Consider the following 16,393-nt stretch of genomic DNA (forward strand, 5'->3'; position numbering starts at 1 on the left):
CCACATTGAAGGGAGGCCATCTTTAACAGCCTACTAGTTGCCTAAAACAAACAAAAAGAAAAACCAACAAAATAAGGGCCAAACAAAAGTAGCTTGAAGGACCCATAACTTTCACAAATTTATCACTCAAGAAAAGGGGAGAAGATAATGAGGATAGGCAGTTTTGAGCTAGAAATTTTAGCTACTACAGCCAAATTCTCCATCATGCAACACTTGGTATGGGCCACATTTTTTGTTGCTTAGAAAGACTCACATTTTTCCTTTAAGGGATTAGATTTCTATATATATTTTTTTCGATGGCTATAATCCAATATCCAAATAGTAGGCCCTACTCAAGAGGAGATAACCCCTTTTCAACCATCCAAAATGTACAAGGAAAATGTGTACATGAACAATTTGATTTTGTAGTAGAATTTCCCTATGTGGGTATCATCAAGTTCAATTTTTTTTTTTTAAATCAGAATGTTGAATGCCACAAATGGATTAAAATGAAGAAAAAAAAATCTCATTGCCATAGACACACGAAACTCTAATGGCGAAAGCGACATCTTTACCAATGAACCAAAATGAAATTACAAACTCAACATATGTAGTGTACAAGTTTAGGTACATCAATGTGCCTAATTTCTATCCTAATCTTAGATTTATTATCCATTTGATGTCGTCTCGATTCATTATCTCATTCAGAAGAGTAGACCAGCAAGAATTGTAATGGACATCGCCTAAGAAACTTGTTTAGCTGCAGCTACAACAGCTTCTGCTGTAATACCAAACTCTTTGTATATCTTATCAGCAGGAGCACTAGCACCAAACCCGTCAACCCCAATAGCTTTTCCTTTATCGCCAACAAATTTTTGCCACCCGAATGTTGATCCAGCTTCAATGCTAACTCTAGCTGTAACAGATGATGGAAGGACACTTTCCTTGTATTCAGCTGATTGTTCATCATAAAGCTCCCAACAAACAAAGGAAACAACCCTCACTGTCTTTCCTTCTTTCTTTAGTTCCTCAGCAGCCTTGACAGCAATTTCCAACTCGGAACCAGTACCGATCAAAATGACATCAGGTTTGTTGCCTGAAGAATTGTCTGATACAATGTAGCCACCCTTTGCTGCTCCTTCAATAGAAGTTCCCACAAGTTGTGGCAACTTTTGCCGAGAGAGGGCAAGGATTGATGGTGTTTTCCTCTTAAGGACAGCCACCTTGTAAGCTCCTGCTGTCTCGTTGCCATCTGCTGGACGGAACATCAGAATGTTGGGCATGGCACGGAAACTAGCCAAGTGCTCAATGGGTTGATGAGTTGGACCGTCTTCTCCTAGACCAATTGAATCGTGAGTCATAACATAAATAACTCCAGCTTCAGACAAGGCTGATATTCTCATGGCTCCTCTCATGTAGTCAGTGAACACAAAGAAAGTAGCACAATACGGGATCAAGCCAAGGCTGTGTAGAGCAATCCCATTACATATCGCTCCCATACCATGTTCACGAACACCAAACCTTAAGTTACGCTCTTCTGGAGTGTTCTTTTGGAAGTCACCAAACATTTTCAAAAGAGTCATGTTTGATGAAGCAAGATCAGCACTACCACCAAGGAAACCAGGTACAACCTTGGCAAGAGCATTAAGGTTTTGTTGTGACAAGTTTCTCGTGGCATCAGCTGGGCTCTCGGGAGTGTAAGTCTGAGATCAAAACAGATTACAAGTAAACGATTAAGATCCTAAATTCGATATTGCAAAAGATACAGAAATTATCAGTTCTGAGCAACAAGTTACTCACAGGAAGAGCTTTCTCCCAGCCAGCAGGTAGTTCACCAGTAATGATGGATTTCAAATCTGCAGCTTCCTCTGCATACTTCTTCTCATATTCAGCAAACTTAGCATTCCATTCAGTTTCAAGGGCAGCACCCTCCGGTGTATGACGGCTCCAATGGCTGCACATAATAACCAACATAAGTAACTGCAACAGGTTAAATACATCGAGGAAATGAACATGTTATAGTACCTCTTCACATCTTCAGGCACATGGAAAGGCTCATAAGGCCATCCCAGGTTATTTCTAGTTGCCTCGACTTCCTTTGCTCCAAGTGCACTACCGTGCACACTGTAAGAGTTTGCCTTGTTAGGAGAGCCAAAACCAATCGTTGTAGTTACCTGTCGGGAGAAAAGAACAGTCAAAGCAATGTTTGTTAGGTTCTTTTAAAATCTCTTCTTTCAGTTCACAACATAAACTTCAAGTGTATATTGGACCTTGATCATAGTAGGTTTGTCTTTGACAGCTTTAGCTTCCTTAATAGCTGCACGAATCTCATCATAACCCGTGTTACCATTCTTCACCCAGATCACGTGCCATCCTAGAGCCTCGAAACGAGCAGAAACATCCTCAGTGAAAGCAATTTCTGTGTCTCCGTCAATGGAAATGTGATTATCGTCATAGAAAGCAATCAGCTTTCCAAGTCCCCAATGGCCAGCAAGGGAACAAGCTTCATTTGAGATACCCTCCATCTGACAACCATCCCCAAGTATAACATATCTGAACAGCCAACAACAATTGCCATCAGTCAAACTAGAGTATACAAAACGAAAACGATCTTAGGAGCAAGCACTACATCAAAATGATTTATGGAAGCAATTGATTAACAGCAATAGCTTATTGCCACTAAATATGTATGTTTAACGACAATTAGCACTCTTCGTAAATGTTCCTAAAGCCTATAGCAAGATTGGATCCAAAGATATTTAACTAATGTCAGTAAAGACTTTTAGCACGCTTTATTAATGTAATATTTATTGCAGCTAAAAGTTGTTTTTGTCGTAGTGAAGGAAACACTCTTACGTATAGTGGTCAACAATCTCAGCGTCAGGCTTGTTGAATCGAGCAGCCAAGTGCTTCTCGGCAACAGCCAATCCAACAGCATTGGCAATACCTTGCCCCAGAGGACCTAAGAACAAACAAAACAAGATAATAATCAATCATATCGACTCACAAATCAAACTTATGGAACCTAATGTATAGCACGACGATACATATATACAAACCAATCGTATCAAAATACACTAACCAGTAGTGACTTCAACACCAGGTGTCTCAAAATTCTCAGGATGACCGGGAATTTTGCTTCCCCATTGACGAAAACTTTTCAAATCGTCTTCCTAATCAATTATTAGTACCAAAAACTATAATCAGCAAGACATAATGAATACAAGCACATAAATCATAATCCGAATTTCAAACATTTCAACCATAACAAACACAATTATTTTTTTTTTCGAGAAGAAGAATTAGACCTGAACAGAGTCGTAACCAGCAAGATGAAGAAGCGCATATTGCAGCATACAACCATGACCAGCAGATAGAACAAATCGGTCACGATTAAACCAGTAAGGATTCTTGGGGTTATATTTCATTACTTCATCATACAATATATGACCCATTGGAGCACATCCCATGGGTAAACCGGGATGACCGGAATTAGCTTTTTCAACAGCATCAATAGCCAAAAATCGAATGGTGTTAACAGATTTTTCAACAATGGCTGCATCAGTTTTCTCTAAAGTCTCTACAGCTGAGGATGCACGAACAGAGAAGTGTTGTTTAGTGACGGTAGTGGAAGGAAGAATACGACGGTGAGAGGAAGTGAAAGGGGTGGATTTAAGGCCAGAGAAAGTGGAGAAAGAGATAGAAGGAGAAGAGGAAGAAGATGAGCCATGGCGAGGGAGAGAAGGAGAGAAAACAGCTTGAGAAAGAGTGAGAGAAGATGAAGAAGCCATGGCTCTGTTTGTGTGTGTTGAATGAAATGAATGAATAAAGATGAGGATGAGAAATAGGTAGATATAGAATTTGGATGATGTTTTGTGGATGAAATTGAAAATGTGAGCCGTTGGTTAGTTATTGGAGAGAGAGAGAGCAAGGATTACTTCTTTTGCTTATTTTGGCTCCTTATGGGTTAGAGAGAGAGTGTGTGACAAATTGACAATTTGTACCTAACTAATTTTTTATTTTGTGTGTATTACCTTATAGTTGTTTCGTCAAGAATATTTCTTATTTTTTGTTAGAGTTCAACAATATATTCAATGAAATCTTATAAATGAAATTTGGATAAGGTAGAGAGTACATGAAGTTTATGTAGACTGGTTGTTTCTAAATTCGAGTGCAGCAAATTTCCAATACAAAGAAGAAGTATCTAGAAAATATAATAGCTAACCCGGCGAACCAAATCCATACAAGGGTTATACCCCAAAAGTTCCTAAGCCCAGACCATGCCTTGGAAAATAAGAAGGAAATGAAAGTTCCATAAAAACGATTTTGTATGGGCCCTTTCACGGACCGCAAAGGGATCCGTTGACCAGAGCTCAGGTTGGGAAAATTCCCAAAGAGAGGATCCATGAACACTATGGACAGTAGAAGCTTTCACGAGCCATGGACTGATCCGTGAACCAAATAACCCAAAACTCAGAAATTTTATCCTCTACGGATACTTGTACGACCTGTGGATGAATATACGACCTGTAGAGGCATCCATAGAAGATGACCCTCAGGACTCAGATTTGCTCTACTTTCATGGACACCTTCACATACCATGAAGTGGTGTACGGTCAGCGGAAGACGTTCGTAGACGACTCCGTCAGCTATTTAGGCATGGTTAATTGGGTTTTTGTCACTTTTTTTTAATTCATATATTATGTCGTTTTAAGTGACATTAGAGAGATTTTGTCATCCTAAGACTCCCAATTCCCTCGTAACTTTTTCAAATTAGATTCTTCTCTCTCATGTTTCCTCCCAAACCAAGAACTAGGACTCCAAGCTTCAAGTTTTCATTCCAAGAACCAAGCCAAGGGTTTTCTACTATATGTATGTGGAAGTTTTATCAATGGGTATCCCTTCACCCATTGAGATCTAGAGAAACTTTAGAATTTCAAGATTATGAATCCTACAAGATAAAACTTTCTATGATCTTTGTCTCCGGTCAATGTAAATCAGGTTTCCTCACAATTTTACCTAAATTGCATTGTTTTAATTATGAAGTTCATGTTTCAATGCTATTTCATGAATTATGATTCTTTTGAATGAAGTTTTTTTCGGTATATTTTCACATATCATGATTATGATGCTTTCAGATAAAGTATCCCTCACTATGATTTCAGTTATCATAATCTATGAACTACTCAGTATGTATTAGTTATTAATATAATGTAGTAGAACTAGATTATTACTGTTTCCAGCTCTGTGCATGTTTTCGTTGAATGTATACTTAGCATCAAGTAGAATTTAGGGATGAAGATTTCCATTTAGCTTCTATGGACCTTTATAGTAGTGATCTCTAAGATCCAAAATTACGTGCCACCATAGAATTTGTCTTAGATAGACATAAGCTTAGTGGATCAACAATAGCCCAATTATCAGGTCCCTTAATATGACAAGTATTTAATACTCGCCTTTTGATGTGGTTGCAGTACACTAAATTCTATGCAGTTGCTCACTTGGTTTACGAGGATTTTAGGGCCCGTTTGGCCATAGATTTTACAAGTAAAACTTGGGAAAGAACTTGGCAAATTTTGTTTGTCCATACACTTTTTCATTATTTGGCAAATTTTTTTGGCAAATATTCCAAATTCCCAAATACTAGTTTTTTCTAGTATTTGGGAAAATTTCATTATTTGGAAAGTTTTAGAAATTCAATTTTTACACCTAACTTATATATTTTACAAAAATAATCGATTTATTAACACCAACCAATTCAATTAGCTCCCCATCTGCCAACTAACTCAATTAATACACTTTTCTATTATATAGAGCATATACGTATATGGACTTTTATATCCAAAAAATTAGTTGAACAACCATAGTAAAAGCTCTGTGGCAGTCCTCTGTGGAGAAACAAATTGAAGGTTATTTGTAAAAATCTACATATTTTTTCTTATAGTGAATTTCGTTTACATTGAACTTGCTTGAATTGATTTGCATGAATATGTTCTCTTGTCTACGTTTAAGAGTTACGAATGATAAGAATCTTTTCTCCTTGTGTTTTATTTTTTCATTAGACTGGCGCAACTAATTTTTCGGGCTTGTTTGTTAAGTTTTGTAATGCCCATTATTCCTGAAGTTGGTTTTGAGATTTCCGACGAGAACTCTATGACTTCACCTTTTCCGATTAACAGGGTAATATACTTTCAATCGTGTTCGTACGTCTTTCATTTTTAGTAAAGACATGCTTTCAGATTTTGTGCACTCCAAAAAAAATAAAATTATGCATATGATGTGTTGTCATGTTGATGTTGTATTGTAGAAACGTAAAAAAATGAATAAATCACGTGGTTCAGCGGTTGATAAATGGACTGATGAAGAAACATCAATCCTTATAAGTGTCTTGCATGATGATGCGAGGATGTCCGGATTTAAAGATTATGCCATCAGTTGTCCACGATTGATAGAAGTTAGGAATGAGTTTTTTGAGAAAATTGGAAATCAAGATTTCTATTTTGCTATGTAAGACAAATTTATGGTTAGTTTTGATAGTTTTAAAAACTTATAGGTATAAATCATATTTCTTAAAAAAATGAAATATGTTTCACAAATTCTATGGCCAAACACATGGTGAAATTTCACCCAAATTTTCATCCAAATAATATTTGCCAAAAATATTTGAATATTTATGGCCAAACGCTAGCTTAGTATATCTAACAAATCAGATTTTCAGTCATTGCATAACCTTGTATTCATATATTTCAAAGCAATATACCTTAGCTTCCTGATATTTTATTTGGTTATTGCATCAACATGTTTTACAGATTTAGTATGTTCAGATATCATGTTTATTATGCATATCCTTCATACTTAGTATATTAAACATACTGATCGCATATTTTTTTGCCTATATTGTTTGATAATATAGATTTAACATTTTACATATAGCTCACAGTTAGTATTATTCTGATCAGTAATAGCCCAGTTGGTGATTCATCATCTCTTCTAGGATAACACTTCTGTTTTCATTTGGTCACTACGTTCCATGTTGGATTCGGTTAGGAGTTTGTCATAACAACCCATATTATTAGAGACTTTTCAGACAGAGAATTAGATTCTACTTATGTTGTTTCTTTCAGACTTTAACTCACTTTAAGTGGTATGGCTTTACATAGATATTTCAAATTTAGCTTTCCTATTCATATTTTAGTTTTCTATTGAACTATGTTAATCTTAGTGTAGTTCCATGACATGAGGTTATCTTGGGATCACTTATTGCTCTAAGTACCTTGTTGCGTTTAGGGATAGTCTCGCGTGAAAATGTTTATCTTCTTTGATTCAATATCTAATTAATGCTTATTGTTTTAATGGTGAAATTTATTTTTTGACTTTCTTTTTTGTTAAATTTTTCATAGATGTCCTAAACATTTTTGTTTTTACTGATACAAAAAATAAATTATAGTGTAGATGCAAAAAAGTAGTTTTATATTTTTTTTTTAAAAAAACTTGTTCTCTTTTTCCATTTCACACTTCTTTCTTTTTATTTCTCATATTTATACAGAAAAGAATGAAATAAAAAAAAAGGTAACTTGCACAACTCACACTACTTTGAGATCTAATATATAACTTAGGTTACACTAGTTTGTAATATCATATTCCTTACCATATTATCTATCTTTTCATATACATGCATCTAGTATCAATTAGTGTGTATAATTAAGGAATATAATTAAAAGTTATTAATTAAGGAGTATTTCTAATTAAGAGATATGATCGAAAGTCATTAATTAAGAAGAAAATCATGTTAGCAACTAGCTTAAAGAATTTGACATATCACAACTACTAAAAAAAATCAAAACAATCAAAATCATTCCTTTTTTTGACTATTTAGCAAACTTTAGACTTATTAACTAAGATTCATCAACTATTATTAAGATACATATATGTATATTTTATCAGATACATATACATTGATTAAAAATCAAATACATATAATTTTAACTCAATAATATGTCAGATACATCAATAATGTGCCCAATGCATGGGACATCTCCAATAGTTCATAAATTCCCAATACATGCCCATATTTATTCAGATACATATACACTTATTTAGATATAACAAATAGACACATATAATTTTAACTCAATAAGATGTCAGATACTTCAATAATTTCAATGCAATCTAAAAAGTCTATTTCTTATCTTCTTCCTTGTTAAGGTTCATCATAATTATATTACTGCATAAACCCTCTTTGCATTTGCAATAAATTACATATGGCACTGTCTTTCTAATTTTTTCATCAAAGTTATTGCTTTTTTTATTTCTAAATTAAGTAGAGAAAAATATCGAGAATCGCAGTGGCAATTTAATGTTTTTTTTCGAGCAACGATAAATAAACATTCTTATCGTCTGAAAAATCACTAGCCATGAAAGAAAACAAAAGAAAACCTATGTCAATGAAGTTTTACCTCAACTTTTAGAAAACAAACAAATTAGAATATATCATGGATACATGACTTTGAAAATGATTAACAGACACAACCTCAAATTGTTGTGTTGTTTTAGATTTCAATTTTAAAGGTTTAATGGTGGAAGTGGAGAGAAGGAAGAAAGAGAGAAAATTGGCGATGGAAATAGAGGTTGATAAGAGAGAAATAATTGATTAACATGAAAGCTTGAACCGTGGATGGTTTAATTGTGCAAGTTTTTAATTTTTTTGGCAAATGAATATCTCATGGTATCTTTAATAATATATGATATAAAATAGGGGAAACACATAAAAAATTTATGAACTTGGTTGGACAATTTACGTTAGCACTTTAACTTTATGGATAATTCTTTACCCCCAATTTTATTTCAAGTGAATTTAATATCTCTTCAGAAGTCTACAGCCACACTTGTAAAGGTAGTTGTGCTACAAGCACCTCCACATGTCAAAAAAATTATTTTTACACATTTTTTAAAATAAAAAATCACCCGCCCCAACCTTCAGCGTCCCTCACAATTCCACCACTGTATATTTCACAATCCACCACCATTCACCAACTACTCCTCGTCCTGTTCCTCCATTATCGCTGCCATCAAATTCATAACATTATCACTACTACCTACACCATTATCACAATCATCAACTCCACAATACTCATTACCGATAACAATATCACCAGCAGCCGTCGACTCTATATTACTCATCACCAATAGTTGTGTCGCCTCCTTCACCGTTAATTTCATATTTCTTAACATACCATCATTAAAATTAACTCCAAAATACCACACCATCACTGTCAATTTCAAAATATTTCAATACCCATCACAAACATAAATGAAGTCAACTAAATATGGCCACAATAAACGTCTGAAAACAAATTTATAAGAAGAGTAGTGAGAGAATATTGAAATGGTGGTGAGAATGAAAACTTGTGCAAGTAATTAGATTCACCACAAGCACCACATGGAAATGTTTTTGGATGAATTTACCCAATACCCATCATCTACTCCACAATACCCATCACAAACACCATCGATACGAACAATTTTATTTCCTCATGAACTGAACACCCGTCTCAGAGTGTTAAGATATAGTACTTTCGTTCTCTTTAACCACGCAATAGACACCTCCAACCAACATTATGTCCTTCATAGGTAATCAAAATGCCTTTATTTTTTCATTTTTTATTCTAGTAGAATCGAAGAGGTGGGGGTGGTGATGGGGATGGACTAAGAGGAATGGAGAAATAGTTGATTTCATGGTGGCATACGGTGGCTTTGTAAACAAGATGAAAGGTGGAGAGTGAAGGAATATTGATTGTATTGAAGTGTTAACCTAATAAGGGAATACATGAGAGATATATATAGGAGATATAGGAAGGAGTACTAATCCTAATAGGACTAGGATTAAGGAGTACTAATCCTAATAGGACTAGAATTAAGGACTACTAATCCTAATAGGACTAGGATTAGTACACAGTAAATACTAATATTATTTAATACTATTATTTAGTACTATCTGTTATTATCCCCCCTCAAGCTGAGCTGAGCTGAAGCGAACGGAAGCTTGGAACTGAGGTAATCGTGTTGTCGGCTCGGGAGAGGCTTGGTGAGAATATCAGCCGGTTGTTCTTCAGTGGGTACATACTGCACAGTCATGGTGCCGGCCTGAACTTCATTGCGAACAAAGAGACAATCGGTATCAACATGCTTCATTCTGGTGTGTAGGACGGAATTCTTGGCCACACAGATGGTTGATTTGTTGTCACAATAGAGAGCAGGAACAGTGTGAGTGGCGCGGAGTTCGCGAAGAATATATGTGACCCACATGGTCTCAGCAGCAAGAAGAGCAAGGGCGCGGTATTCAGCTTCAGTCGAGGACCGAGAGACCTTGGGTTGTTTTTTTGTACACCAGGAGATCAGGTTCGGCCCCAAAAAAACGAGAAACCCCGATGTAGATTTTCTGTCATTTTTATCATTCGCCCAATCTGAATCTGAGAAACCCCGAAGCTCCAAGTCCCCGGGTCGAATGAGTAAACCACGACCAAGAGTGCCAAAAATGTACCTGAGAATGCGTTTTAGACAATGGTAATCATGTTCACTTGGTTGATGCATGCGCTGAGCAACTCGGTTGACAGCAAACTGGATGTCAGGACGGGTAATGGCCAGATACTGTAGAGCCCCAATGAGGCTGCGGAAGTGGGTGATATCGGCAAAGGGGGTGTCGGCTCCATTCGTAGACGAAGAGACTGCCATCGGTGTTGGTTGACTGGTGCATTTTTCCAGTCCAGCTTTCTGCAACAGATCTCGAGCATATTTTGACTGATGAAGAAACAAGCCGCTGCCTGTCCGAGAAACCTCCATTCCCAGAAAATAATGTAACGGGCCAAGGTCCTTCATTTTGAAGGTAGTATGCATAGCTCGAGTGACATCCTGAATGAGAGCTGCAGTAGAGCCTGTAATAATGATATCATCTACATAGACAAGAAGAATGACTGTACCGTGTGCTGAATGTCGAGTAAACAGACTCGTGTCGTGTACGCAACACGTGAAGCCGAGTCCCTGGAGGAACGTTTTCAGACGTGTGTACCAAGCACGGGGGGCTTGCTTGAGCCCATACAGAGACTTCTGGAGTTTGCAAACATGTTGAGGGAAGCGGGGATCAACATAGCCCGGTGGTTGCGTCATGTAGATAGTTTCATCAAGCATGCCATGAAGAAAAGCATTGGAAACATCCAACTGATTGATGAGCCAATTGTTGCGCACGGCGAGTGACAGTACCAGGCGAATGGTTTCCTGCCGAATAACAGGACTGAATGTCTCGGAGTAATCAAGCCCATACTCCTGATTGTAGCCTTTAGCAACCAAACGAGCCTTGTACCTGGAAATACTGCCATCTGCATTGTGTTTAATTTTGTACACCCATTTACAGCCCACTGGGTGCCGCCCATGGGGCTTAGGTACAAGAACCCAAGTTTTCTGATCAGTCAAAGCCTTAAACTCGTCATCCATAGCATGACGCCAATAAGCATTTTTTGAGGCAACAGAGTAGGTTGTTGGTTCACTATCGGGAAGGGGTGTATTTGGTAGTATGGTAGCCTGAAAGGTTTTGGGTTTAAAGATACCGGCTTTGCCACGGGTTAACATGGGATGAGTATTGGGGGGTGGCACGGGCGGTGGTGATTCGGGGGTGGCCGGGAAGGACCCAAAACGGATCGGGCTGGAGATGTTGTGGGTATGGGGTGGTTCGGGTTGGTTGTGAGTGTGGGTGGTGGTTGCGGGTGTATTGTGGGTGACGGTCGAAGGGGTGATGAGGGGTGGTTGGGTAGTGGGTGGAGGTGTGGGGGAAGGTGGTGAGGGACCCTGTGAGTATGTTGGAAAAAGGGGAAGGACGCCAATGAATGATGTATTTGTGGAGGAGGAAATAGACTCGTAGGGAAACTCATTTTCGACAAATTTGACATGACGAGATATGTAGACTTTATGAGTTTGTGGGTCAAGACAGCGATAACCCTTGGAGGTAGGATGATAGCCCAAAAAAATACAAGGACGGGATCGGGGTTGTAATTTGTGAGTAATATGAGGGCGTAGCCAAGGGTAGGCAAGACACCCAAAGACGCGGAGGTTGGTATAATTGGGAAGTTCTTGGTAAAGGAGTTGATAGGGTGATTTGTTGGAGAGAGTGTGACTGGGCATTCTGTTAATGAGGTAGTTTGCGGTGGCTAGAGCTTCTACCCAAAAGGAGACAGGGAGATGAGATTGATGTAGAAGAGTAACCACCGTTTCAATGAGATGGCGATGCTTACGCTCAGCCACCCCATTCTGTTCGGGAGTGTATGGACAGGAGGTTTGATGTATAATTCCCAGGGATTGCAGAAACTGGCCAAAGATGTTATTGACATATTCCTTTCCATTGTCACTTCGAAAAAGTTTAACATGAGAATTGAATTGTGTTTTAACCATTTTTTCAAAAGTGACAAAGGTGGTGTATGCCTGTGATTTGTGTTTTAGTGGGTACAACCAAGTGTATTTTGTAAAATCATCCACAAAACAAATATAATAGCGAAAACCAGCAAATGAAGGAACAGCAGTAGGACCCCATAGGTCAGAATGAATAAGTTGAAAAGGTGCAGTTGTACGCTTCTCAGATAAAGTAAAAGGTAATTTATGAGATTTAGCAATTGAACAGGAGTCACAATTGTTTACATGAATGGAAGAAAAACCTAATTGAGACATTAAAGAATTTATTATTTGAGTAGACGGGTGACCCAGACGACTGTGCCACAACAGACTGTGGCCATCAGCCGAAAGAGCCACCAGAGCCACAGGAACGCTTTCTGAAACTGGGTGGGCAGACGAACTTGTGCCAGGAAGAACGTACAGACCATGCTCACAGGGGCCCTGAAAAATCACCCTCTTGGTAGTATTGTCTAGGATCTGAAAATCATTAGAGGTGAACAAGAGTGAGCAATTATTGTCTTTTGTGAATTGGTGAACTGAAAGGAGATTGGATTTAATAGAAGGGACGTGGGTAAGGTTACCTAGGTGAAAGATAGCGGTGGGGGTTTTAATGGTACCCGTGCCAGTGTGAGAAATATTAAGGGACTCACCGTTGCCAACAGTAATACCATTGGAGCCATGATATGGATTTGGAGCGTTAAGCTTGGATAGATCAGAAGTAACGTGCATGTTGGCCCCAGTATCCAACAGCCATTCAGAGGAAGGGCCGGCTTGAGATGCATAATTGGCACGGTTATCACTATTTCGGCTCTCCTCATACCGAAACCAGCAACGAACAGCGGTGTGTCCTGTTTTCTGACAGATTTGACAAGTTGGACGATCCCGCTCGTAAGTGCCCTGCCCGCCGCTGGAAGATGACTGCCCGCCGCTGCCGAAGGAGTGCAGGCTGTTGTTGCTGCCGTGCTGCTGACCGTCGTACGGCGGACGACTGCCCTGCCGACCGCCGCGCCCGCGGCCTCCGCTGTTTCTGCCGTAGCCATGGCGGCTCCCCTGCCGGCCGCCACCACGCCCCCCGCGATAGTTCTGGCTTGCGGTGAGGGCGGTGGCCGGCTCCATAACAGCGGCTTCTCGGAGAAGAAGTTTGCTCTCCAGATCCACGTTGATTTCTTCACTTTTTAGCCACGAGGAGAGAGTAGCCAGGTCAACGGGCGTTGGACTGATGCGAACCGCCTGTTTAATGGAGGAGTAAGCTGATGGGAGCCCCCGAACGACGCACATGACGAGATCTTTTTCGGGAATGATTTCATTCACGGTGTCGAGGGCTGTGATGATGGTGGAGACCTCGTCTAAATACTCCGCCATAGTTTTCGTGCCTTTGGTAATTGTGTGGAGACGATCACGCAATTGAAAAATATGAGAGTGGGAAATTGATGCATAGCGTGTTGCGAGGGCCGTCCACAGGGCTGAAGCAGTTGTGTAGGATCGGACGTGTTTCTGAACCGTGGGAGAGATGACCGCAATCAAACATGATCGGATCTGGCCATCCACGGCTTTCCAGGCGGCATGGGCCGGATTGGTTTTTTCTGATTTGTCCGTGGCGGTGATGACTGCCGGCGGCGGTTCTGTGCTTCCATCGACGTATTTGAGAAGGTAATTGGCCTCAAGGGCTGTAAGAACGGTGATTTTCCATGTAGGGTAATTTATGTCTGATAATTTTTCGGGAATTAGGGCATGAAGATGCCTGAGAAGGAGTTTAACGCCAGAAGGAAGTGAATCGAGAGGATCCACCTCGGTTGTCATGGCTGCAGCCGCCCAAGAGAAGAGAGGGAACGATCGGTGCCCTGAAGAGAGAAAAAAAAACCTAGAGAAAAGAAGATCTAGGTTTTCTGGCTCTTGATACCATGAAGGAATATTGATTGTATTGAAGTGTTAACCTAATAAGGGAATACATGAGAGATATATATAGGAGATATAGGAAGGAGTACTAATCCTAATAGGACTAGGATTAAGGAGTACTAATCCTAATAGGACTAGAATTAAGGAGTACTAATCCTAATAGGACTAGGATTAGTACACAGTAAATACTAATATTATTTAATACTATTATTTAATACTATCTGTTATTAGAGAGAAATGAAAAATGACAAAATTAATGAAATTGGAATTTGGTTCATTTTTAATTACTTTTTCCCCTTTACACACGAGTTTGGGAGAGTGATCACAATTTTCTTGTTATATCATCAATTAAGGAGGTATTAAATTCACTTGAAATGAGTTTTGGAGGGGGGGGGGTTAAAGAATTACTCGTAGAGTTACAGTGCTGAAGTAAGTTATGTGGATAAGTTCAATGTTTTTATTATGTATTTTCTCTATAAAATATTAAAAGTGGTGATATGTATATTTGTTTGAAAGTAAAGGTAAGGTTAGTATATATGGCAGTGATGTATGTTTTATAAGATAATTTATATGTAATAATTGAAAAAAACTCAAATAATAGTAAATATATATATCGCTAGCATCCAAGGATGATCTGAGCTGAGGTCTAGCCCCAAACAGATAAGGAACAGATACATAGCTCTTTTTCATATGAAATTACCGGATTTAGCACTCTTATTACATTTACTTTGAGATGAAAGGACATCAAATAGTCTCATTCAAACAAAGAAAGATAGGTAATGGACTCTATCCAAGACTGAGACAACATAGGCGAAAGGGGCTTAGGGGACAGCTAGACGATTAAAGATCAAGCAAGCCGATGCAATCAAAGAGCATCACCACTTTCCCCATCTTAGAATTTTTGGACTACTTCGAATGGAATGCTGTGGGGAAAGGGTTTTAAACTAAATATCAAAACAAACAAATTTTCCTTTAACCACTCGTGAATAGGCATAAAAAAAGAACAACTACTAAAATCTCAAGGAAGATTGAATCTTCTAGGTGCAAGTTAAACATCTACTCACGAAAGCGATAGGGGAATGAGTGTATATATATATACCTAAACTATTAGGAGCCTGACTTGATAAAAAAAGTCAACCAGCTTTGGGCCCACAAGATAGTGACACGTAGGCCGAAAAGGGGTAGAATATTATTAATAAAATAAGTTCAGGGGGTAATAGGACCTTAGTATAGTATAAGTGTGTTTCTGAGATTTCGGACATAGGTTGGGAGATACTTATGCATTATCCTTTTTTTTTTAAAAAAATATTGTTATTAAAAATAGGGATAATGCACAAAAGTACCCCCCAACCTATGCCCGAAATCTCAAAGACACACTTATACTGTACTAAGGTCCTATAACCCCCCTGAACTTATTTTATTAATAATTTTCTACCCCTTTTCGGCCTACATGGCACTATCTTGTGGGTCCAACGCTTGTTGGCTTATTTTTTTAAACTAGTGTCACATAGGCCGAAAAGGGGTAGCAAATTACTTATAAAATAAGTTCATGGGGGGGGGGGTAATAGTACCTTAGTATAGTATAAGTGTGTCTCTGGTATTTCGAGCATAGGTTGAGGGGGTACTTGTGCATTTTCTCTTAAAAATAACTATTTACTTTTAAAATAAAATTTAAAGCACAACAATCCCATGTTCTTTTATTTATAAAAGTCATTTTACAAAGTAATTTTGATCTTTTATAAAATATTTTTAAAAGTTATTTTACAAAGTATTTGTTTTAATCTTTTATAAAATATTTTCTTAAAATTCATCAGACCACACCCCTCCTGCCCAAAAAGAATTGATAATATTTTTTTAAAAAAAATAAAATGAAATTCTTCCCCTCCCAGTCTACCCCTGTGCTGTTAATTTATTATTTTTTTCATAGGGGATAGATGTTAATATATATATGTATGAAAATATTTTTTTCTATTTATGTACCAAATATACCAAAAAGAATTTTTTTTATTTTTAGAGAAGTCTTGTGACAAGTAAAAATATACTTTTTATTTTATATATATATATATATATATATATATATATA

The 16,393-nt window shown here is 38.0% G+C and overlaps 1 protein-coding gene across 1 annotated transcript; it reads right to left on the reverse strand.

Moving 5' to 3' along the window:
* Nucleotides 1-483: 483 nt before the first annotated feature.
* On the reverse strand, nt 484-3,867 carry LOC107002155 (transketolase, chloroplastic). Its single transcript, XM_015200072.1, has 7 exons — nt 3,288-3,867; nt 3,062-3,152; nt 2,836-2,941; nt 2,250-2,532; nt 2,005-2,153; nt 1,780-1,933; nt 484-1,682 (listed from the first exon to the last, which is right to left on the reverse strand). Exons 1-7 carry the CDS (start codon nt 3,768-3,770, stop codon nt 723-725), a joined length of 2,226 nt encoding a protein of 741 aa, XP_015055558.1. The 5' UTR covers nt 3,771-3,867; the 3' UTR covers nt 484-722.
* Nucleotides 3,868-16,393: the final 12,526 nt, after the last annotated feature.

Source organism: Solanum pennellii, chromosome 10 (genome assembly GCF_001406875.1).
Source record: "Solanum pennellii chromosome 10, SPENNV200".
Taxonomy (NCBI): Eukaryota; Viridiplantae; Streptophyta; class Magnoliopsida; order Solanales; family Solanaceae; genus Solanum; species Solanum pennellii.

Coding starts and splice junctions, on each gene's coding strand:
- LOC107002155 (XM_015200072.1), bottom strand. CDS start 3,770: ATGGCTTCTTCATCTTCTCTCACTCTTTCTCAAGCTGTTTTCTCTCCT. Junction 2,154..2,249: donor ACAAACCTACTATGATCAAG/GTCCAATATACA, acceptor TTCTCCCGACAG/GTAACTACAACGATTGGTTT. Junction 1,683..1,779: donor GCTGGGAGAAAGCTCTTCCT/GTGAGTAACTTG, acceptor TTTTGATCTCAG/ACTTACACTCCCGAGAGCCC.